This window comes from Garra rufa, chromosome 20 (genome assembly GCF_049309525.1).
Source record: "Garra rufa chromosome 20, GarRuf1.0, whole genome shotgun sequence".
NCBI lineage: Eukaryota > Metazoa > Chordata > Actinopteri > Cypriniformes > Cyprinidae > Garra > Garra rufa.
This window is the reverse complement of record NC_133380.1, coordinates 5,434,154-5,457,388: the sequence shown is the minus strand read 5'-3', so window position 1 is coordinate 5,457,388 and position 23,235 is coordinate 5,434,154. Positions and strand designations below refer to the sequence as shown.

The window sequence follows — 23,235 nt, the reverse complement described above, 5'->3', positions numbered from 1 at the left end:
ACCAAGGAATTTATCAGGTTATCAACTTATCAGGTTGTAGTGATAGTTCCTAGGTGCTCGACACTCGACTTATCGTGACTAAGTTCAAGATGGCGGCGACCGGTCTTTCCAGTACGTCCTGTATAAATCTTCTTGTAAATAAACTACCGGTGCTTTTTCTGAGTTCTCAATGTCTCGTTTTAAATGTCAGGGCCCTTGGAAGTCTACCAATGAAGTGTGGAGCTACTTTGTGCCTCGTAAATGGCGTAAAACAGTGATTTATTTACATGGCTTCTTCGATGCCCTGTTGACTCTCATTGACAACCTGTTGTGAGCATCGGCTAACTGACCCCAGATTTCGGACTGCTGGACACAAACCGAGCTGAGATATGCAAGGTACGTTCACACTCGGTATCATGATTCAATACACTTTAGGTCAATATCACACCGGAGTTCTCCTTTAAGGCAGCTGGGACCAGAGTCACCAAGAAAACAATTGGTAACACAACACGCCGTGAAGGACTGAAATCCTACAGCGCACACAGGGTCCAAAAAATACAGAAAAACACATTTCAAAAAAGTTGGTCTTGTAACCCATTCCAGCCTTGTGTAGGTCTACAATCTTGTCCCTGACATCCTTGGACAGCTCTTTGGTCTTGGCCATGGTGATTGATTGATTGCTTCTGTGGACAGGTGTCTTTTATACAAGTAACAAGCTGAGATTAGGAGCGCTCCTAGGAGTGCTCCTAATCTCAGTTTGTTACCTGTATAAAAGACACCTGAGAGACAGAAATCTTGCTGATTGATAGGGGATCAAATACTTATTTCACTCATTAAAATGCAAATCAAATTATAACTTTTTTGCGTTTTGTTGTTATTCTGTCTCTCACTGTTCAAATAAACCTGCCATTAAAGTTATAGACTGATCATTTCTTTCTCAACGGGCGAACGTACAAAATCAGCAGGGGGTCAAATATTTTTTTCCTTGCTGTTTGTGTGTTTGTGTCGTGTATGTGTGTGCACCGCTGTAGGCGTGGGCCCCTGTTTTTGAGCAGGTGTGCTGTGTTGTTAACAGGGCTACCAGTGGTTGAAGGACAAGATCTTGAGCGAGGAGGGCCGACGCCAGCAGGCGAAGCTGAAAGAGCTGCAGGCAATCGCTGAGCGGCTGGGCTGCACGCTGCCACAGCTAGCCATCGGTACGCCTAACCCAAAGACACACTGCCGCTCTCTCTCTTTCTGTCTGTCTGTCCGTCCGTCCTGTGCCTCGCTCATCCTCTCCCCCTCTCATCCTCCCCTTCCTCAGACCACCGGAGCGGAAGCGTCTGTCCGTCTGCGGATGGCTTCACGAGCAAATGCGATTAGTTTTGTGGCTGTTAATGGACGAGCATCATATTCTTTCTTAAGTGTAGTGATACGTACTGTATAATAGTTTAGGATCGATTTCGTATAGTGTTTTATGATGTTCAGCGTAGTATCTGAGATGGGAAGTGTTGTGTAATGCTTTGCAGAGAGAATGGAGTATAACGTTTCAAAGAAATATGTGCTGTGCGATCAAGAACGAAGGCTTTTAGGACTGCGACGCTTTGATTTAAGTACATCCTCTCAGAGTACAGTAATCTAATCTTGAGAGCTGAGAGCTTGTGATCACGGTCTCTGCACGTCGTAATAGTCCAGTTAAAGGCAAAACCATCAGATTCAGACACTCAAAGTGTGTGAGAGTGTGTGTGCGTGCTAAGACTAGGGCGGGCGGTAAGACCGAAATCTTATCACGGAGCAACTTTATATTAGTGTAACACTATATATTATTTATTTTTTGATGAAAATGAAACTAAATCATTATTTATATATAAATATATAATTATAGCAATAATTATTCTTTTTTAATAATTACAAAAAGTAGTAATTAGTTTAATTATTTGTTTTAGAATATTTTGTCAATAATTATCAAAATAGTTTATAACAAATAATCCGAAAAGTAACAAATAATTATTTTTCAGTAATTACAAAAAGTATTTATTTTTGTTCATTTGAAAAAAAAATTGTTTTAGATTTTTATTAGTAATTATTTTTTTCAAAATAAATATTTCTAACAAATATAGAAAAGTTATTCCCTTTTTTTAGCAAAATAATAATTTACAACAAATAATCCAAAATAAGTACTTTTTTTATTTTGTTTTTGTTAGTAAGTATCAAAATCCTTTATAACAAATAAATTAAGTTTTAGTAATTACAGATGTAATATTTTTTATTTTAAATAATTATTTTATTCATTTTAGAATTTTTTATTAGTAATTATTCTATCAAAATAAATAAGGAATAATGTGGAAAGTTAATCTTATTGTTTATAATTTGTTGTATTTATTTGTTTAATTTTTATTTATTTTATCAAAATAATTATTTAAAATTAATCCAAAAAAGTTATTCTTATTTTGTATCAAAAATGATTTTATTTGTTTTAGCATTTATTATTAAATATTTGTTTTATCTAAATAAATATTTGTAACAAATAATGTGGGAAAGTCTTTCTTATTTGAATTGTTTTATTTTATCAAAAAATAATTATTATATTTTTCATAATTTAAAAAATAATTATAAAACAGCAAATAATAATCCAAAAAAAGTAACCTTTTTTTATTAGTAATGATTTTAGCAAATTATTTATAACAAATAATTGTTGTTTTTAATAAATATTTTCTTATTTTAATTATTTTATTTGTACAATACAAAAAGTAAGTGTTTTATTTGTAGTATTTTTATTAGTAATTATTTTAAATAATCATTTATAGTAAATCATTTATTTTTCAAATACATATTTATAAAAAATAAAATTGTTATTCTTAAATTTAATACTTTTTATTTATTGGTTAAATTTTTTATTCACCAAAATAATTTAGAACAAAGAATCCAAAAAGGTAACCATTTATTTATTTTATTTTTGAGTAATTATTTCATCAAAAGTTATTTATAGCAAATAATTATTTTTTTAATAATTATAAAAAGTAATTATTTCATTAATTTTTTAAAATCATTTTATTAGTTGTTTTATCAAAATAAATATAACACAGTAAAAATACAAAAAAATGGCATTAGTGCAAAAAACAAAACAACAAATCTATACTCATCCTTTAAAAGCACTTTCTTCTTCGTTTTCACTTATTTTGGTCACGTTCCACTCTGTATGTTTGCATTACTACATGTTTCTTAATCGCTGTCGCTTGTAAATTACAACTTGAAGCAGTCATGCTCAATCGTAGCTGCACAAATATATCAACCGCAGTATAAATGGTACAGCAAACACATTACTATCGTCATATAATCTATACCATCGTCATGCCGCCCACCTTGGTCAATACCCTTCATAACTCAGACACATAAAGTTTCAGGAAGTCCCTCATCTTTCCAACCTCAGAAAACTCATAAATCGACACGGTGTATGTGCCAGCACACCCTCTGTGATTCATCGACTGCGGGACGCCGGGGAATAAAAATCTTGACAGGACCTCAATCCCCAAAGCGGCGGCCAATAGAATCAGATCACATTCCCTCACCTGTCCTGTAATGCAGTCATACATTACATTTCACACCTCATTACTGGGTTGCCAGCCCCTCCCAGGCTGCGCGGATCCCTCTTCCCCCGCACCAACACGGCCAATCGATTCACAGCCACCGCTGCTCATTTACACCACCGCCGGTGTATTTAAAAATAGTGCTGAGGGTCAGATCGCCTGTGAGGGTTAATGAACTGCACACGGATGTAAATGGGTGGATGATTTTGAGGGATCACATCAGAGTGTTGTTGACAGTGCTGCCGCTTTTAGACTGAATTAACACTAGAAAATAGCTCAACTACAGTGAAGCTTGTCTTTCGATAAAGTTGTTACAGTAAGTTACTAATGGAAGTAGCTAACTACATTTGAGAAATTATTCAAGAGAGAAGGATTTTACTACTACTGCTGTAGAAAAAAAATTTAGTATAGGGGGAAAACATGAGCATTTCAAATAAGACAATAGCATGAAATATTAATGTACTATAAATATACTATAGATAATTATTTTTATATTATGTATTTTTTATTATATTTTAGTAATATATTGTTTATTTTTATTTATTTGTTAATTTGATACAAATAGTCATTGTTATTATTTTTATTCATATTTTATTTTCATTTGTTATTATTGTATCAAAATAGTCATTCATAACTAATAATCAAAAATATTATTGGTGTATCTGTATTTTATTACTACTTATTTTATAAAAAATAGTTATAACAAATATACTACTATAGATAGATAGATAGATATTATTTATATTATATTTTTATTTGTTTTTTTGGTTATGATTTATTTATTATTTCTTTATTTTTGTTAGTCATTTTATTATTATTAGTTATCATTTCATCAAAATAGTTATTTATAAATATACCACTATAGATAGATATAGATATTTTTATATTACTTACGTTTTTTTGTCTTATATATTTTGTTATTAATATATTTGGTTTGTTTTTGTTTATTCATTTTATTTTTTTATTAGCCATGATAACAAAATAGTTATTCATAAAAAAATCTATTATTTTATTCATACCTTTTGTAATTAGTTATTTTGTCAAAGTTTTTTATAACAAATATAGATAGATATTATATTTTTATTTATTATATTTTATTGTAAATGTGTATTTTTTGTTTTGTTTTTTATTAGTCATTTTATCAAAATGGTTATTCATAACAAATAATCAAAAAAATATTATTTTATGCGTTTATACTTTATTAGTTATTATTTTATCAAAGTAGTTATTTATATATTAAATTTTTTATTAGTCATTTTATCAAATTTTTCCAAAATAGGTATTTATAACAAATATACCACTGTAGATAGATATTGTTGTTTATTTATTTTTTAATTTATTAAAAAACATATGTTATTTTTATTAGTCATTTTATCAAAAAAGTTATTCATAACAAATAACCCCCCCCCCCCCCACCACCAAAAAAAAAAAAAAGTATTTTTTTTTATTTGTATTGTCAGGTTATACCACTAAAAATATACTAGATTAGCAGTAAGAAAAAGTAGAAAAAAAATGTAAAATCACTACATTTTGTTAATTACTCCCCAACACAAATTAATACAGTTCTGGCATGATTGTATTCCATATGTGCTAACCTTGTGTGAGTGTGTGTGTGTGTTCAGACAAAGCAATCTGTTAGGGCTAAAGTGCTGAAATCCATTAAAATCCACTGTAGATTTACCCCGAACATCAGAGCTCAATGTTTCATATCATTTGCAGCGTTTGACAGTGTAGCTTTGAAAAAATACCAACACACTTCCAAATGGCCGCCGTATTACACACACACACACACAGTGCAGTACAGTAAACACACTGCAGTGCCAACACACAGTGCCACAGATGGCACACACACACACACACTCACTCACACACACAAACAAACTCCCAGGAGGGATTGAAATCCCCACAGAGTTTCCTTCCTGTCTGTGTGTGGCGGCGGTGTTGCATGGACCGTGTTTAGGGAACGGCAGAGGTCAGCATGGCTCCTCTTCACCTCCTCTGCACTCCTGCAGATATCGCTCGTCTTTCTGCAAAAAGAAAAAAAAAAAGAGAAAATCTCGCGCAGCTCTGGGTTTGAGCGCGCTCAGTGTGTCCCGGTGCTGGGAGCCATGGTAACAGAGTGGTCTGGCAACTGCTGTGTGTTTTGTGAGATGCTTCAGTGTGTGAGGGAGTGGGAGAAATAGCTGCTTTAATTTTGGAAATGGCTTAATTTGTATATACATATACATATACGTTTTGTTTTTAAATATAACATTTATCTTTTGGAGACGGGTGGGTTTTGCTTTAAGGGTGTGGCATATGTTGTGTGTGATATGTTTTATGCTGTATGTTCAACATATGTGCTGCTCATCTCCAGCGTGGTGCCTGAGAAACGAAGGCGTGAGCTCTGTGCTCCTCGGAGCCTCCAGCACGGACCAGCTCATGGAGAATATAGGAGCAATACAGGTGAGAATGCAAATGTGGATGTGGAAAGTGTCAATCAAATGCAAAGCTCCACCTTAAAACCATTACTGACCAATCCTAGGCTTGCAGCCATATGGACTGCTACAGTTTTTCCATTGCCCTTTGAATTGTTGCAGAAAATGAGCTCAGTCGCCAACAGGTTTGTGGTGTTTTCACACCTGGCAGCGCTCTATTATTAGACATTAGAAGTTCTTTTTAACTAAAAGTGAATAAAAATATAGCTGCAAGCAGCAATTAAGGGGCCAAACACTAGGCAAGCAAGGCAGCAAGCATCAGAGCAACTGAAGCAATGAGTATTTGAAGCCATTTTTAAGATGTTTTTATTTCAGATGAGTAAAAAAATCCATAAACAACCACTAGTAAGATGATTTAATGGGTTATCACTTTTGACCAATAGGTGGTGCTGTTATTAAATCGATGTGGTGTGTTCAGTGTGAGGTGATGATTATGCACCAAGTTTAATGTCAATATGTCTAAGTTTTGCATATTGATTTTTGGCATCATGCCTCAAATTTGTTGCATTGCTATACAAAATTGGTTTTGTCTGTTGACACAAAATTCATAACTTTGTGTCAGCACAGTCTGAAGATGACCTGACTCAATTTTGGTGAAAAATCAAGTTTGGTGAAAGTTATTGGCATTTTTGGAATTTCATAATTAATAGTTGAATGGTTTATCACTCTTGACTAATAGGTGGCGCTGTTACCAAATTGATGTGGTGCGATCAATGTGAGGTGACAATGGCAGGTTTGGTGTAAATATGTCAAAGCTTTGCAGAGATACAGTTTGATGCAGATGCAGTTTGGCATCTTTCCAGCAAATTCGTTGATGCATTAAAACGAAAACAGTTTGGTATTTTGTAAAATGCAAGCATGGTCTGAAGATGACCTGAGCCTATTTTGGTGCAAATCAAACAAACCATCTAGGATGAGTTCGAAAAAGTAGGTTTTACGAACTAAGTGTTATTTATTTATTTATTTTATTTTTTTTTTTATTTTTTTTTTTGGATGCGTTAAATGAAAACCATTTCATATTTCATAAAATACATAACTTTTTGTCAGCATTGTCCGATGATGATCAGAGTCAAATTTGGTGAAAATCAGACCAACACTCTAGGAGTAGTTTGAAAATTTTAATTAAATTTCTTTATAACTTTTGGTCAGAAGGTGGCCTCGCCCTCAAACTTTTTGAGTACTGTCAGGGCACGGTGTCGAAGAGTTTCATAACGATACTCCAATGCGTTCGTAAAATAGCATTTTATGACAAAATTCAAAATGGCTGACATGGGAAAATTGGTTATCAATCGACTCAGCATGCTCCTCTGAATCTAAAGAGACCACTTTTGGCCAAGCCATTCAGAAGTTATAAGCAAAAATTTTCCATATCTCCTGACCACTAGTTGGTGCTGCGCCAAAGCAGTGCAGGTAGCCTCAAGTTATGTTTGTTATAACACACAGCAAGTTTGGTCTCAAAAGCCAAACCATTGAAGAGATACAGCCTTATATCCATTTTTGTGTGCTGTGCGTTATTCAAGAATTGTGTGACTAATCAACTTGAAATCCATACATTTTTAACAGCATAGTCTGGTGATGATTTGAGCCAATTTTTGTGCAAATTAGATAAACCATCTAGGACTAGGTCAAAAAAGTAGTTTTCCGAACTATTAAAAAGCAGAAAAACTGAACCTTACCATTTTTAAGCCAAGAAATCAGAGGGAAAATGTTCCTTCTAGACCGTATGGTTCAAAAGTTATTAGCATAAACATTGAGTAAAATCTTGGACCAGTGGTGGTGCTAGAGAGTTTGAGTTAGAGACTCCAAACTTGCTAGGGTTGATGTTGAGACTGTCCTCTGTGAGTGTGCCAAATTTCATGACTTTCCTGTAAGCGGTTCAATGGGCTGCCATTAGGGGTGGCACGGTTCACAAAACCCACGGTTCAGTTTGTATCACGGTTTTAGGTCACGGTTTTCGGTTCTGTACGGTTCTTGGTTGTTGTTTTTTTAGTCTTTAACACCTCGGAAATTTACTTTGGCATATGATATGTAGCTTAATTATCCACAATTTAGGATACATTATTACAAAAAATTGTTATATCACGTAAACATGCACAAACTGAATTGGACTTGACTTTAAGCACAATATTGGGACCATCTCTGAGGAAAGCTAGGGGAGATTTTGATACAGCAAGAGAGAAGACATTGATGCTTTTCATTTATTTGGCAAAAACAGGAGACTGTGTATTGCTATCTCTACAGGAATTCCAGTGCCTTTTTAGCACATAAAGATTGAACTGAAGAATTAACTTGCATTTATCAAACTGCCAACTTCAGTGTAGCTCTTACAAAAATTGTATCTTTTAAAAGAAAAAGAGAGGAAATCTTTAAGCTCCGTCTTTTAAACAAATGATTGGTTGGTTCATGTCACATGACCTGCGGTGCGCTTGCGGCATTCTGAAAAGTTGAGATGTTTCAAAGTTCCTTTAAAGGGTATTATATAGTCTTTGGATGTTTTGCATGAGTTGAACCGTGTGAGGCACACACGTTCCGAACCGAGACAAGCGAACCGAACGGTTCGGATGTTTTTTTTTTTATGTACCGTGCCACCCCTAGCTGCCATAGACTTCCCGAGTGGAAGAAGAAATCTAACTGATACAAGACGTGCCTTTGCACATTCGGTGCTTGGCTCCTAATGATCACAGAAAGGATCCCAAAACCAACATTAAAACATTTAATAGTGACAGAAGGTACCTGTATTTAGATATTTCTTGCACAGATGTTATAGTTAATGGCTATCAGAATCATTTGCATCCATTCTGATTTAAACTCTCTCTGCCATTTTAATCATGTTACTGCAGTATAACAATATAATGGCATGCTTTCCAGTCTCATAAAACTAAACCATTTGATTTTAATCACTTTATGAGCCCATTTTACAGCAAATCATGCTGTTCACAGAAATCTCTATTCCTATGAGATGTTCTATAATGCATGTAAAGCAGGTGGGCGGAGCTTAGCAATGGGTCAATTGTTGGTTGTGATTTATATATGTGAGTGCTAAAGTACTCAGGGTTTCCACACTCATGAATAACCTGGAAAATAAATATTGTAATGTGTATATATTGAAAAATAAAGTATAATGTAAATATAACGGTTTTCAGGACATTTGAAGGCATTAGTGAATATAAACCTTTTTTTCAGAATTATTTAAAAACAACAAAAGTGTGCAAATATATATATATTTTTTTTATTACACTTTTGTAGAAGCCATTTTTTAAGATACACTTCTTAATCACTTTGCAATATACATTTTTATCATCAAAAAGATTTGATATTGAAAATTGCAAATTTATTGGTCAAAATGTCTGGGTACCCTGAATAGAAATCCCTTAAATTGTAAACAGTCACCACTTTTGTAGCCATTTTTAATGCTTAACTATTCAAGTTCATGAACAGTAAGGAAGGTGTCCAGATATTTTTATTTATTCATTAAATTTTTATTCCACTTTTTGCATATTTACAACCCAGTACATGGAATAAAACCATGAGCAAGATTTAAAATTGAAAAATTATTGCAAATTATAGAAATTAATACTTGGCAAGGATGCTTTAAATTGATCAAAAGTGATGATAAAGTCATTTATAATGTTACAAAAGATTTCTGTTTCAGATTAATTTTCTGAACTTTCTATTCATCAAAAGAAAAACTGAAAAAAATCTACTCAGCCGTTTTCAACAAAATAATGTTTCTCGAACAGCAAATCAGAATATTAGAATGATTTCTGAAGGATCATGTAATTGGAGTAACAATGCTAAAAATTCAGCTAAAAATCACAGGAATAAATTATGTTTTAAAATATATTCAAATAGAAAACCATTATTTTAAGTAGTACAAATATTTACAAAACATATACAAAATATTACTGTTTTTTGCTCTACTTTGGATCAAATAAATGCAAGCTTGGTGAGCTTTGGTTCTTCAAAAAAAAAAAAAAACTTAAATCTTATTGTCAAAAAAAATAAAAAATATTTTTCTTATTGAATGCTTGATTGATTCTACTTTTGCACATTTACAGCCCAGGACAGGAAACATAACCACATGCAAGACAATTCTTGCAAATTCATTGCTCAAAATGTCTGCAAACCTCAAATAGAAATTAGTAAAAGTGAAAATAATTACTTTTTTGTTGCATTTTTAATGCAGACTTAGCTGCAGTAGCTTTACTGAACTGACTTTGGTAAAAATGACTGGTTTCATGACAAATATAGAGAACATTTACTCCCCCTAGTGGCCCTGATGAGAATGCACCTTCCTGATGTTAGACCTCACACTTTTCTCGTTTCTCTTTTCCCAGGTTCTTCCAAAGTTATCGTCCTCCATCGTGCACGAGGTGGACAGCATCCTGGGCAACAAACCCTACAGTAAAAAGGACTACCGCTCCTAGTGTGGAACCGGACGGGACCCACCTTTGCCTGATCCTCCGTTCGCTTCAGCTTTTACTGAATGAGTACCGGCCGCATGAGACGGGCAAGCACCCACAAACCCTGGAGAGCAAGACTTTAAGAACACAAAAGGGCGAGAAACACGTGAAAAACACACAAAACATACAAAAAAAGACACATTCACTGACCGAGGGGTTGACATGCAGGATAGAGAGCGATGCTTTTGAAGATACGTGCTGACGGAGTCTTTAAAACCAGATCATTAGGGTAATTAAGAACAAAATGGGAAAAAAAATACGCTTTGAAAATAACATGCTTGCTTGGTTGCTGGGAATATTCCTTTTCTCTGCTTTTTTTTTTTTATATTGAATGCATAACAAAAATGGAGCTCAAGCTGAAATAGGTGATCCATAGCCGCTCATGTGATCCATATTTGGGTTTGCGCACACCGTTCACATCGTCGAGGTGTCCCTGCCCAGAACTCTTCACTGTGTCGTCTGCGTTACGTATGCACACGCCCCCCATCGCAGGCAAACCAATAAGCACTTTAAGAGAACATCAGAGAGAGCGGCTTGCGAGCGGCTCCTCTCTAGTGTGGAAAGGGGCAAAAATCAACCGCTTTTTCTTCCTTCTGCACTGGGCATTGTGTCGTCTCGCTGTTTAGCCTCAAAACTCGGCCCTGGCTTCTCACATGTCATTGCTTTTTGCTAACAGGGCCGCCAGAGACTTTCTGATGTCAGATCGCTCCATCAGATGTTGTGGTTTTGGAGGGCAGCTGTCTGTGTGATTGCTAAAGATGGGCCTCGGAGGTCTTCCATCCACAGTAACCTGCTCCCGACACACACACCTTTAGTGTACTGATCTTACAATTGCTCGCGCTGATTTATTAGAGTTTAAGTGTAGATCGAATTATCTAATGGGATAAGCATGCTTCAAAAGTATTTAATGCAATTACTGTTAAATTAGAAAACGTCAAGAACACATTCTGGTCATATTTCACCCCAAAATCAACATCTGTATACAATGCAAGATATACAAAATTATATCACTTATTATTTTAGGATAATTACAGTTTATTTATACACATGATGATTATTCCTCTCAGATTGTAATAGAAGTGTAATGTTAAATGTACATCATGCTAGGATTTCAGTACAACTACTGAAAAAAATGTCCTGGCATGATGCATTACAGTAACCTGTTTTTTTTTATTATTATTATTAGCAGAAACAAAGTCAGAAATAAATATTTCATACATGGAGATAATTGTCATAATGCAAAAAAAAGAGAAATGGGATGGTGTGAGATATATAGTACATTTTTATTGTTTTAGGACTATTAAAATTTATTTATACATTTTTTTTTTTTTTTTTATATGGATCATTTCCCCTACAAATTGCGTTTAATTTAATGTAAAGAAAAAAACTTATATGCTAGTATTTCAGTACAACTACTGGAAGATTGTCCTGGCATTTTGCATTGCAGTGAGCTGATTTTATTAGAAGGAAAAATGACAGAAATCAATATTTCATTAATGAAAATAATTATCACAAAAAATACAAAATTGATGGCCCTAAAAGTATGCAATGTAAGATACAGTACATAATTGTAGTATTGTTGTGTGGAAAAAAATGTCCAGGCATGATGCATTACAGTGACCTTATTTATTTTATTTATTTTATTAGAAAAAAATAAAAGTCAGAAATCAATCATATTTCATTCATGGAAATAATTATCGAAATTGAAGAAAAAAAATTAACGGTACTAAAAATGATAGACAGATATACAGTACATAAAATTATTTTTGATTTAGGACAATTACAGTTTATTTATACATTTTTTGTGACCATTTCATGATAAAAAAGATAATTTTTCCTACATATTTTATGTGAAGGGGAAAAAAAAAATAATTGGAAGAAATAAAAAATAAAGCCACAAATAAATAATCATTCTTTCATAGAAATAATTGTCAAACAATAATGCAGATTTTTTGGATGATCCTAAAAATATACAATGTAATATACAGTACACAATTATATAACTTATTATTTTAGTTTTTTTGTTTGTTTGTTTTGCATTGTGACCATTTTAATTATAATTAAGCACATTTTCCCTACAAATTGTCCTAAATGCAATATTTAAAAAAAAAAATAATAAAATTGATGGTCCTAAAAATATACAACATAAGATATAGAGTATTATTAAATTATTATTTTTTAAATTAAAAAAACCATTCATCCATGGAAATAATTGTCACACAATAATGCAAAAAAATGGATAGTTGAATAAAAATATACAATTTAATGTAAGATATAAGATATATATTACAAGATTATATTACTTTTCACTTTTTTTCATTGACCATTTTCTTTATATTTAGGCACATTTTCCTCTAAATTGACTTTAATGTTATGTAAACAAAAAGAAATACAGTAGATTGCTGTAATGCAATTTTATAAGCACATTTAACACACACACACACATACACTCTTCATTATCATGCTGATAATAAACACCTTGAACAATATGTAAAATATCATAATTGATGTAATGGATTTTATGGTGAAATATTACCTGGAATTTTTTCACGACATTCACCCCACATAAGGCAAAGTCATTGATAATTAAAAAATGGTAGCCTAATGCTTCTAAATATGGGCTGCTAACACAAAAACGCAGGTTAAAACGCAGTTCTGCTTGATCACCCTACGATTGGACGTATAGCAAAAACCAACAGCAGAAGCTCCTAGCCAATAGGAAAGCGGACTGTTTGAACGCATCATCTCACCTGCCCAATAGGAGCAAGGACCTGTTTGTGTCAGCAGCTCAGGGACTGCGCTAGAATGTCCACATATGTGTGTGTGTGTATGTGAGTGAAAGACATCATTAGGAAGCAGGCGTCGCTGTTTCTTCATCTCATTTCTGGACACTGGACGTTTCTCGTACATGTTCCGGTGAAGATACGTGTGGCTGAAGCCAAAGATTTACCCCACATCCCTGTCAGACTCCCGTGGCTCATTTAGCAGCATGTATCTGCGCATCTTTCCTCACTTTGTACTGTATATTCACTCTGCGCTCTAGGAATAGAAGTACATATAGACATACTTAGTGCAAGTATACATAGTGCACCCGGTATGAATGATAAGCAGCCTTTAGATCTTTTTTAAAACGGCGGTCGCTCGCCAAACCTTGATCAATTAGTGACTAATCGAAGCGGCCCTGATCAAACACAAGGGAATTGCATGAGGTTCATTGGGAAAGCATGCAGCGGGATCCACGCGCTCACGGCGCTTTTAATGCACAATTCATATCCGATTAAGTCGTGGTCATTTTTGTACAATTCTGAAAAGATGAGCTTGCTCTTAAGATGAGAATCTCGGGAGTTGTGTGCTTATGGGAGATAAATTGGTCTTTGTGTATCAACTCATGACTTGGATCAGCTTTAAAACAGTTGAATGTTGACGTTTGGTGTGCGTTCATCTCATCTGTGCGTTTGTGTGTCTCTCTGAGGAGCCATGTGCATCTACTGTGTGTATTGACGGTCTCTGAAAGATTTGCACTTTATTCGTTAGGCTTTTGCTTAATTGGAGATGATTCATTTACATTTATAGTGTTAATGTCTTTTAGTTTCCCTCTTAAAGGAATGTTTTAGGTTCATGTCACGGATAATCATTTGTTAACAGTAATGTGCAGCTATAAGTGAAAAGAAGTTTTTTGAGTATTATGTGAAATTTACAACGTTTGTGGCATTTTTGCGAAGTTGTGCAGAAAATGTACTTAATTTTCATGCAGATAATGTCAGAGATAATTGTCCTGATATAAAATATAATTGATTTTAGGGTCAAAATATTTTCTGGAAATTTCTTTGTGAAATTTACCTAGTAATAAAAATAAATAAAATGTAAAAAAAATTGACAATTAAAAAATAAAGCGGTATCCAGATGCCGACAAATAAATAAAATAATTGATCATTAAAAAAAGAAAGATGGGGGAAAAATGTATTATTTAAAAAAAAAAAAATGCTTACAGGTAAATAGATAAATTAATAAAATAAAATGATCATTTTAAAAAAGAATAAAGGAAAATTAAAAAAAAAAAAAAAATATTGAAAAAATGAATGAAAAAAGGAAGATAGGAAGAAAAATGAAGTGGTAGCCAAATGTTAACAAATCAATAAAGACAAATTAATAAAATAAGATAATCGATGATTAAAAAAGAAAGAAAGGAAGAAAAATTAAATGGTAGCTGAATGCTTGCAAAGAAATAAAGGCAAAATAAATTGATGATTTGGGAAAAAAGAAAGAAAAATGAAGTGGTAACCAAATGCTTACAAATAAATCAAATTCATTACAAAAATAACTAAATCAGTTAATTTTTTTTTCTAAGCATTTGGTTACTATTTGATTTTTCCTTAAACTAAATTAATTAATTAAATTAATTAAAATTCATTAATTGATTTTTTTTAAGCATTTGGTTTTTCAAAAACTCAATTATTGAATTTTATTTTATTGTATTTATTTATTATAAAATAATAATAATAGATACATTCTATTTATTTTAAATAATTTGATTACCATTTGATTTTTTCTTTAAAAATAATAATCAATCAATCATTTTTAATAATTTGTAAGCATTTGCACCATTTTTTCCCCTTTTAAAAAAAATGAAGAAATAATTATAATAAATGAATGAATTTTATTTATATAAGCATCTTATCACTTTATTTTTCCTGAAGAATTAATTAAATTAATTAATTTTATTTCTAAGCATTTGTTACCACTTGATTTTTCATTAAAATAAAATAAATTGCTGAATTTTGTTTATTTGAAATCATTTGGTTACCACTTGATTTTTCCTTTGAAAAATAATTAAAAATAAATAAATCACTTAAAAGGAAAAATTAAGTGGTAACCAAATGCTTACAGATAAAGAGAATAAATGATGCTACTAAATGTGATGCGCGTTTATGAACATTTTATCACTAGTATCATGCTAGTATAATGCTGAAGTGTTATGGTTACACTTGACAAACTATATTTTAATATTTTCTTGCCTCACATCTTCATTACTGTCAAGGTTTTTTTTTTTTTATACTGAACCTGAAACATTCCCTTATTTCATTGTGTTGTCCCCTAAGTATTAGTACATTGAAACATGGAAATGAAATGATTGTGCACACACTAATGTGAGCCGTAGATTTGTGAATAGAGGCAGTTATTAGTTTAGTTGGGTGTTTTCCATAGCAGAGCTGCCAGAATCCCAGCTGGACTCATCATGTCTGAGTTTGTGTTTTTAGTTGATCAGCCTGTTTGTGCTCTCATGTTGACTCTGGTCTTCTGAAATGGTGTGAATATCATTGATTATTTTCCATGCCTCCGAGTAGTTTATAAAACTGGCAGGATTTTTATTAGCGACCTTTTAAGTTCAGAGTGGAATGGTTGGAAAAACAGGGAAAAGAGTCAATTATCAGTCCATATTTGACAGGTCAGAGGTGAGGGATGCGGGTCCAAGTATTATTTTCAAGTTCCACACTTTATTTTTGGTGTTTAATATTTTGCAGAGATAAAGACAAAAGTATGATTTTATTTTTTTACCATTCTTTGTTGCCCTTCGGTGGTACTGACCTGAAGATGATGGTGATGATGAAGATTACAAAGAGCAATTATTTGCACTGATTATGCATTTTGGAGAATTCTGTGAAATGTATACAATGGCAAGCTACATTTCCACGCTTCGTGGAGAAATACTGTATGTCGAGTCAGATGTATCTGTATATAGTTTGACCTTTGTACATATATATACATAAGAGTATTCATGGTCCTGATCACTCCAGCCTTTGGTTCGTTTATTTTCATCGAAAGGCATTTGCTGACTGCATTGTGCTTGAATCTGAATTTAGACATGTACAGCGCCAGTATCTATGAAATGACAACTATAAAATGATGACTATGAAAAACACCTATTTGTGTCGTGGCTTTTTGCTGAAATGGGTCAAGGACGTTAAGATGTCCACATCAAAAGACATTTACAAAAGTGATTTTATGCCCATGAAAAGCACTTTAAAGGTAAATGAAGTGGCTTCTTTTAATGTTTCAAATACATTTTTGCAAATGCATTTGCATCCATCTGTATGCGCATTTTAGGCTATACTCTAATTTCTACAACTTAAATTCTCAAAACTTTTTGACTTTATTATAATTTTAGACCTTATTCTCGTAATATTCACTTTATTATCTAAGTATTTCGACTTTTATCTAGTAATATTTAAGCTTTATTCTCGTAGTATTTCATCTTTACTCTCATAATAGTTAGACTTTACTCTTGTAGTAGTTCGACTTTACTCGTAATAGTTCGACTTTACTCTCATAGTAGTTCGACTTTATTCTCGTAGTATTTCGTCTTTACTCATAATAGTTCGACTTTACTCTCATAGTAGTTCGACTTTATTCTCGTAGTATTTCGTCTTTACTCGTAATAGTTCGACTTTACTCTCATAGTAGTTCGACTTTATTCTCGTAGTATTTCGTCTTTACTCGTAATAGTTCGACTTTATTCTCATAGTAGTTCGACTTTATTCTCGTAGTATTTCGTCTTTACTCGTAATAGTTCGACTTTACTCTCATAGTAGTTCGACTTTATTCTCGTAGTATTTCGTCTTTACTCGTAATAGTTCGACTTTATTCTCATAGTAGTTCGACTTTATTCTCGTAGTATTTCGTCTTTACTCGTAATAGTTCGACTTTACTCTCATAGTAGTTCGACTTTATTCTCGTAGTATTTCGTCTTTACTCGTAATAGTTCGACTTTATTCTCATAGTAGTTCGACTTTATTCTCGTAGTATTTCGTCTTTACTCGTAATAGTTCGACTTTACTCTCATAGTAGTTCGACTTTATTCTCGTAGTATTTCGTCTTTACTCGTAATAGTTAGACTTTACTCTCATAGTAGTTCGACTTTATTCTCGTAGTATTTCGTCTTTACTCGTAATAGTTCGACTTTACTCTCATAGTAGTTCGACTTTATTCTCGTAGTATTTCGTCTTTACTCGTAATAGTTCGACTTTACTCTCATAGTAGTTCGACTTTATTCTCGTAGTATTTCGTCTTTACTCGTAATAGTTCGACTTTATTCTCATAGTAGTTCGACTTTATTCTCGTAGTATTTCGTCTTTACTCGTAATAGTTCGACTTTACTCTCATAGTAGTTCGACTTTATTCTCGTAGTATTTCGTCTTTACTCGTAATAGTTAGACTTTACTCTCATAGTAGTTCGACTTTATTCTCGTAGTATTTCGTCTTTACTCGTAATAGTTCGACTTTACTCTCATAGTAGTTCGACTTTATTCTCGTAGTATTTCGTCTTTACTCGTAATAGTTCGACTTTATTCTCGTAGTATTTCGTCTTTACTCGTAATAGTTCGACTTTACTCTCATAGTAGTTCGACTTTATTCTCGTAGTATTTCGTCTTTACTCGTAATAGTTCGACTTTACTCTCATAGTAGTTCGATTTTATTCTCGTAGTATTTCGACTTTACTCGTAATAGTTAGACTTTACTCTCATAGTAGTTCGACTTTATTCGTAATAGTTAGACTTTACTCATAGTAGTTCGACTTTATTCGTAATAGTTAGACCTTACTCTCATAGTAGTTGGACTTTACTCTCATAGTAGTTCGACTTTATTCGTAATAGTTAGACTTTACTCTCATAGTAGTTCGACTTTATTCTCGTAGTATTTCGTCTTTACTCGTAATAGTTCGACTTTACTCTCATAGTAGTTCGATTTTATTCGTAATAGTTAGACTTTCCTTGTAATAGACTTTACTTTCGTAGTATTTTGTCTTAATGCCGAAATGTTTTGAGAATAATTTTGACTTATTCTCGAATTTCAACTTCATTCTCGTAATTAGACTTTACTAGGTAAATGTTTCATCTTTATTGTAATAATTCGAATTTTATCTAGTAATCGTTGATATTTTTAATGTGGCGCTAAAACGCCATCATACTATTGTAATATGTTAAAATGTCATTCATTTTTGTGAAGCAAAGCTGCATTTTCAGCATCATACTCCAGTCTTCAGTGACACGTGGTTTTAATGTTTGTTTCACAAATCTGGCCCCAGACATAAAACATTTAGGCTTAAAAAAAAAAATCCAAGGCAGCACAAGTAAAAACTATTTTAAGAGGTTCACACATTGTAAAACATTTACAATTGTATATTTTACAAAACTTAAATAATTCAAACTTTATACAAAAGCATGAAAATGCATCAGTTTCTAATATTAACATATAAAGGCACTTTAATAAAAGGCCATCATAGCACCATTTCTAACATCAAAAAAACACTTCATGTACAGTTTAATATCTCGACATCCACACAGATGTTACAGTCTGCCAAAGAGGTAAAACAGTTATGTTATAAAATGTCTTGATAACAGCTACGATCCAGCAGCATCAACAAGAGCGTGATGAAATGGAAAGGCACTTTTCTCCTGTTTAGTCCAGTTAAACAAAGTCTAACACAGATAATATGAAAATCCCCTGAACGAGCGATGAAGGATCAAGTATGAGCTCTGTGGAGCAGTCGGGGTGAGTAAAGTGCATCTGTGTGTTGAACATGATCGCATGAGCTTCCTGTGGTTCTGGATGAGCCTGCAAACAGCTCTTAAACAACTGTGCATTGATTGAGCTCAGTGTCTGTGTTTGTTAGCGCTACGAGGTGTTGAGCTGTGACCGATTCTCTTCAAGATCTCTGGAGTCGAGCTCTGGAGGTCCACCTGTAAAAACACAATTAGAATAATTAAATCACATTATACTGTATTAGAATAAGGTGTCATTTGATAACATTAATGTATTAAATAACATGAACAAAGCATTTTAATATTAATCTTTGTTAATGTTAATTTTAAAAGTAGTAGTTCACATTGCAACTAAAGTTAACAAACAACTTGTGATTTTAATAATGTATTAGGAAATGCTGTAGAAATGTAATGCAGTTAACTAATATTAACTAATGAACCTTACTGTAAAGTGTTACCAATAACTAATATAGTATTAGTAAATGTTGCAATCAATGTTAAGATCAGAAGTAGTAGTTTTCATCGTTAGTTTATATTAAACTAATGCAGTTGTTAAATAAAACTGTAACTTAAATCTAGAACCATAAAAAGTTACTAAAAAAAACAAACAATGAACCTGAACTTATTTTAGCCAGATGTCACAGAAATGTTCTTATTTAAACTAAAACGTAAATTAATTTAGAAATGGGGAAAAAAAAACTAAAACTAAAATGTAAACAAAGAATAAAAATAAAAACTATATATACTTTATAAAAATGAGTTACAACAAAAAAAGTAAACAAACAAAAACTATAGACTTAAATGAAAATGTAAAGAAACCAAACAAAAAAAAACAATAATTGAGACAAAATCTAAAATTAAATATATAGACTATAAAAATAAGTTACTAAAATGAAAAACTAAACAAAATATAAAAATATCTACTTTTTTAAAAAAACATGAAAAAGGCAAAATTACTAAAAACTAAAAAAGCTAATACAAATGAAAACAAAATTATTGGAAAAAATAAACACAATATGAAAAATAAAACAATTTAACTATACAGACTACTTAAAAATGAAAAATAACAAAAATGTAAACTAAATATAAAAAGAACCCATAGACTTAAAAAAAAAAAAATGACACCAAAATGTAAAAATAGATAAATAATTTAAAATGTTATTTAATACTATATATAATGATTTGATGTTCATAAATTTTGAGTAATCAGACAATTATCTGCTTATCTACTTACACTAACTGGTCATCCTTGATTCAGAATCATATGCAATAAATATATTTAAATTCGAGTTGTAAGTAAATGACACATTCTACTGTACAAAATGAAGCAGGTTTACGTTGTGAGCACGTGAGGCCAATCCATCCGGTCAGACAGGAGCAGCGTCCGTTCCTGCTGTGGCACTGAGCTCCGTTCTCACATTCACAGGTGAGTGCACAGTCGGGTCCGTACCGCGTCACACTGCAGTCTGTCTCAACAAAACACTTTACAAATCAACATATTCATATATAATCATCAACATGTGCTGCTGTCACTGGACTCACCGCTGTCACACCGGACGCCCGTCTTTCCTGACGAGCAGATACACCTGCCGCTCACCGGGTCACATGGTGTGTCCTCCGCACAGTCACATGACTGAGAGCAGTGAGGACCAAATGAGCCCTGATCACATTCTGAGGAAGAAGTCTAGCTTTATTGATTTTGAATTTTTTTTTTAACCATTACATATGTAAGTAATGTTTTTAGTATGCATTTTATTTTTAACCATTTTTATTGTTTTATTATTTGTTTGTGTGTGTGTGTATATATATATATATATATATATATATATATATATAAAAAATTGCAGTTTTTTTTTAGTACATAAACTAAACCAAAATGAGAAATGTTTCCTTGGCTAGCTGAAATTAAAATGTTAAAATAAGTTAATATAAGTAATTATTAATAATAAAAATTAATTATAAATTAAAATAATTCATGATAATGACTACTTATGTAACTATGTGTGTGTGGACTAAAATATAAATATATATAAATGAAAATATAAATTATTAATTATATATCAATTATATAAAAAAGGTATATAAAAATAAATTAAAATAATGTTACTGTAATTACATAAGTGTGCACATACATATATAAACAATATAAAAAATAAGTCATGTCAATGACTAATCATATAATTATGTGTAAAATATAAATAATTATTAAAGTCAAAATAATTAAATATAAATAATAAAAATGTTTTTATAAATATTTATATTATTTGTTATTATGGTTTTAATGTTACTTTTTTTATTTGATTTTAATCTATTTTATTTTATCTCAAGTCATGAAAATGTTTATTTTAATGATGATTTGTTAGTTTAAGTTTTAGTTAATAATAACTAGAAGATTGAACTGTATAAAACATACGTCTGATAATGTGTAAAGGCGTAAAATGTTCCCATTAAATAAACACCATTTCTTAACAAAATATGTTGTAAACAATCAAGAATCGATTTAGTGTTTGAAAATTGTTACTTGCTTGATTGAGTGATTTAGGCTAAAATCTACCTGAAGAGCCAAATGATTGACATCTGAAACTATACGGCAGTTTGACTACTAGAGGATTCCCTTGCTGTGTGTGGACTGAAGTATGTGATGAATGTCTAACCTCTCTCACAGCGAGGGCCGTGAGATCCAGCGGGACAGACACACTGTCCGGTTGTGGGGTGACATGAAGCCCCGTTCACACAGTCACAGTGCTGCAGGCAGCCAGAGCCGAACAGACCGGCGGGACACGCTGAAACACACACAGGCTGTCATCACACAGCAAACACTCAGTCTGTGTTGTATATGGCTGTACAAAGCTGTATAGGGATGTTACCATGTTGACAGAGATGACCGTAATATCCCGGCTCACAGCGGCAGCTTCCTGTCACTCGGTCACATGTGCTGTTATTCTCACACAAACACTGAAGAACACAGTCAGGACCAAAACGACCCTCAGGACACTCTGACAACACAAATACACACAGATTACAGATGCTGAAACAACAGATTTGAACAGAACAAGTCTTCGAACCTGTGTGTATGCCTACTGTGAAATTACCACATCAAATGTTGTAAATGCAATTGTCAAGCAGTTTGTGATGCATTTTGGAAACAGGAGATGAGCGCCTGATCTAATGCGCCACCTGGCTTGAGAAACCCGTTCTCGAAGACTTACTTTTAGTCATTATTTGGGTAGCGCACATATTCTGAATGCCTTCGGCAGAATTCAAATTAGCCATTTTAATCTAGATTAATTCCAAGATTACAGTGAGATTAACCTAGATTATATTTAATATATATAATTTAATATATGCATTAAAATGTAAAATATAGTATGCAGTCAAAGTTGTTAACATGTTATAAAATGTTTTTTTTTAAAGGCAGTCAAATAGTTATATATAGTTCAGTAATTTTCCCTAAAAACATTATTATTATTATTTGTATTTATTATACTTAATTTAATATATGCATTGAAATATATGTAACTTTGGCTGCATGCTATATTTTACATTTTAGTCATCTTCCCTAAAAATATATTTTTTTATATAATATGTATAATGTAACATGTTAAAAATAATAATATGCAGTCAAATAGTTATATATAGTTTTGAGTTTAAATAATATTAAATATCTACAATATTTTTTGTAATTTAATGTAATATGTACTATATATATATCTAGCACTGTATTAAAACTAGCATATATTTAATGTTTGTATTTTAATAACATTAATAAATTGCATTATATAATATGTATTGTTTTTATATTGTGTATATATATATTTTATATAAGTACATGTATTTTATATACATCAACATATAACTAATATTTATATTTTTCAGCTTAATTGAATCAATATTTGTGTGTGTGTGTGTGTGTGTGTGTGTGTGTGTGTGTGTGTGTGTGTGTGTGTGTGTGTGTGTGTGTGTGTGTGTGTGTGTACATATCTAACTAGTGTTTAGAAAGAAAAAGTAGAATTTATATTTAGTATATCAATAAACACATAAGTAAAATAGAAAAAAAACATGTCTATCTGTCTGTCTTCAGTAAAGATGGATCTTGGTGAAACATGGATGATGTATTTTACAAATCTAATAAATGACTATTAAAGGTGGAGTAACAGTACCATTATGTTCTCTATTGATAGTAATGTACACATGCGGTATATAAATGTCA

At 32.2% G+C, this 23,235-nt stretch overlaps 2 protein-coding genes across 5 annotated transcripts in view; one reads left to right on the top strand and one right to left on the bottom strand.

Annotated features, from left to right (window-relative positions):
- kcnab2a (potassium voltage-gated channel subfamily A regulatory beta subunit 2a) overlaps positions 1–14,667 on the top strand; it is a 142,557-nt gene extending 127,890 nt beyond the window's left edge. For all 4 annotated transcript variants that reach the window (XM_073825595.1, XM_073825594.1, XM_073825593.1 and 1 more), the window contains 3 exons: positions 1,055–1,175; positions 5,902–5,990; positions 10,360–14,667. In XM_073825595.1, the coding sequence (XP_073681696.1) occupies positions 1,055–1,175; positions 5,902–5,990; positions 10,360–10,449 (300 nt within the window). In that variant the 3' untranslated portion in view covers positions 10,450–14,667. The remainder of the gene's footprint in view (positions 1–1,054; positions 1,176–5,901; positions 5,991–10,359) is intronic.
- Positions 14,668–18,608: 3,941 nt separating this feature from the next.
- The window catches only part of megf6b (multiple EGF-like-domains 6b), a 99,447-nt gene continuing 94,820 nt past the window's right edge, over positions 18,609–23,235 (bottom strand). Inside the window, exons 38-42 of the mRNA XM_073826379.1 lie at positions 21,893–22,021; positions 21,680–21,808; positions 20,568–20,696; positions 20,363–20,491; positions 18,609–19,223 (exon numbers count right to left, since the gene is read on the bottom strand). Coding sequence (XP_073682480.1) covers positions 19,159–19,223; positions 20,363–20,491; positions 20,568–20,696; positions 21,680–21,808; positions 21,893–22,021 — 581 coding nt within the window. The 3' untranslated portion in view covers positions 18,609–19,158. The remainder of the gene's footprint in view (positions 19,224–20,362; positions 20,492–20,567; positions 20,697–21,679; positions 21,809–21,892; positions 22,022–23,235) is intronic.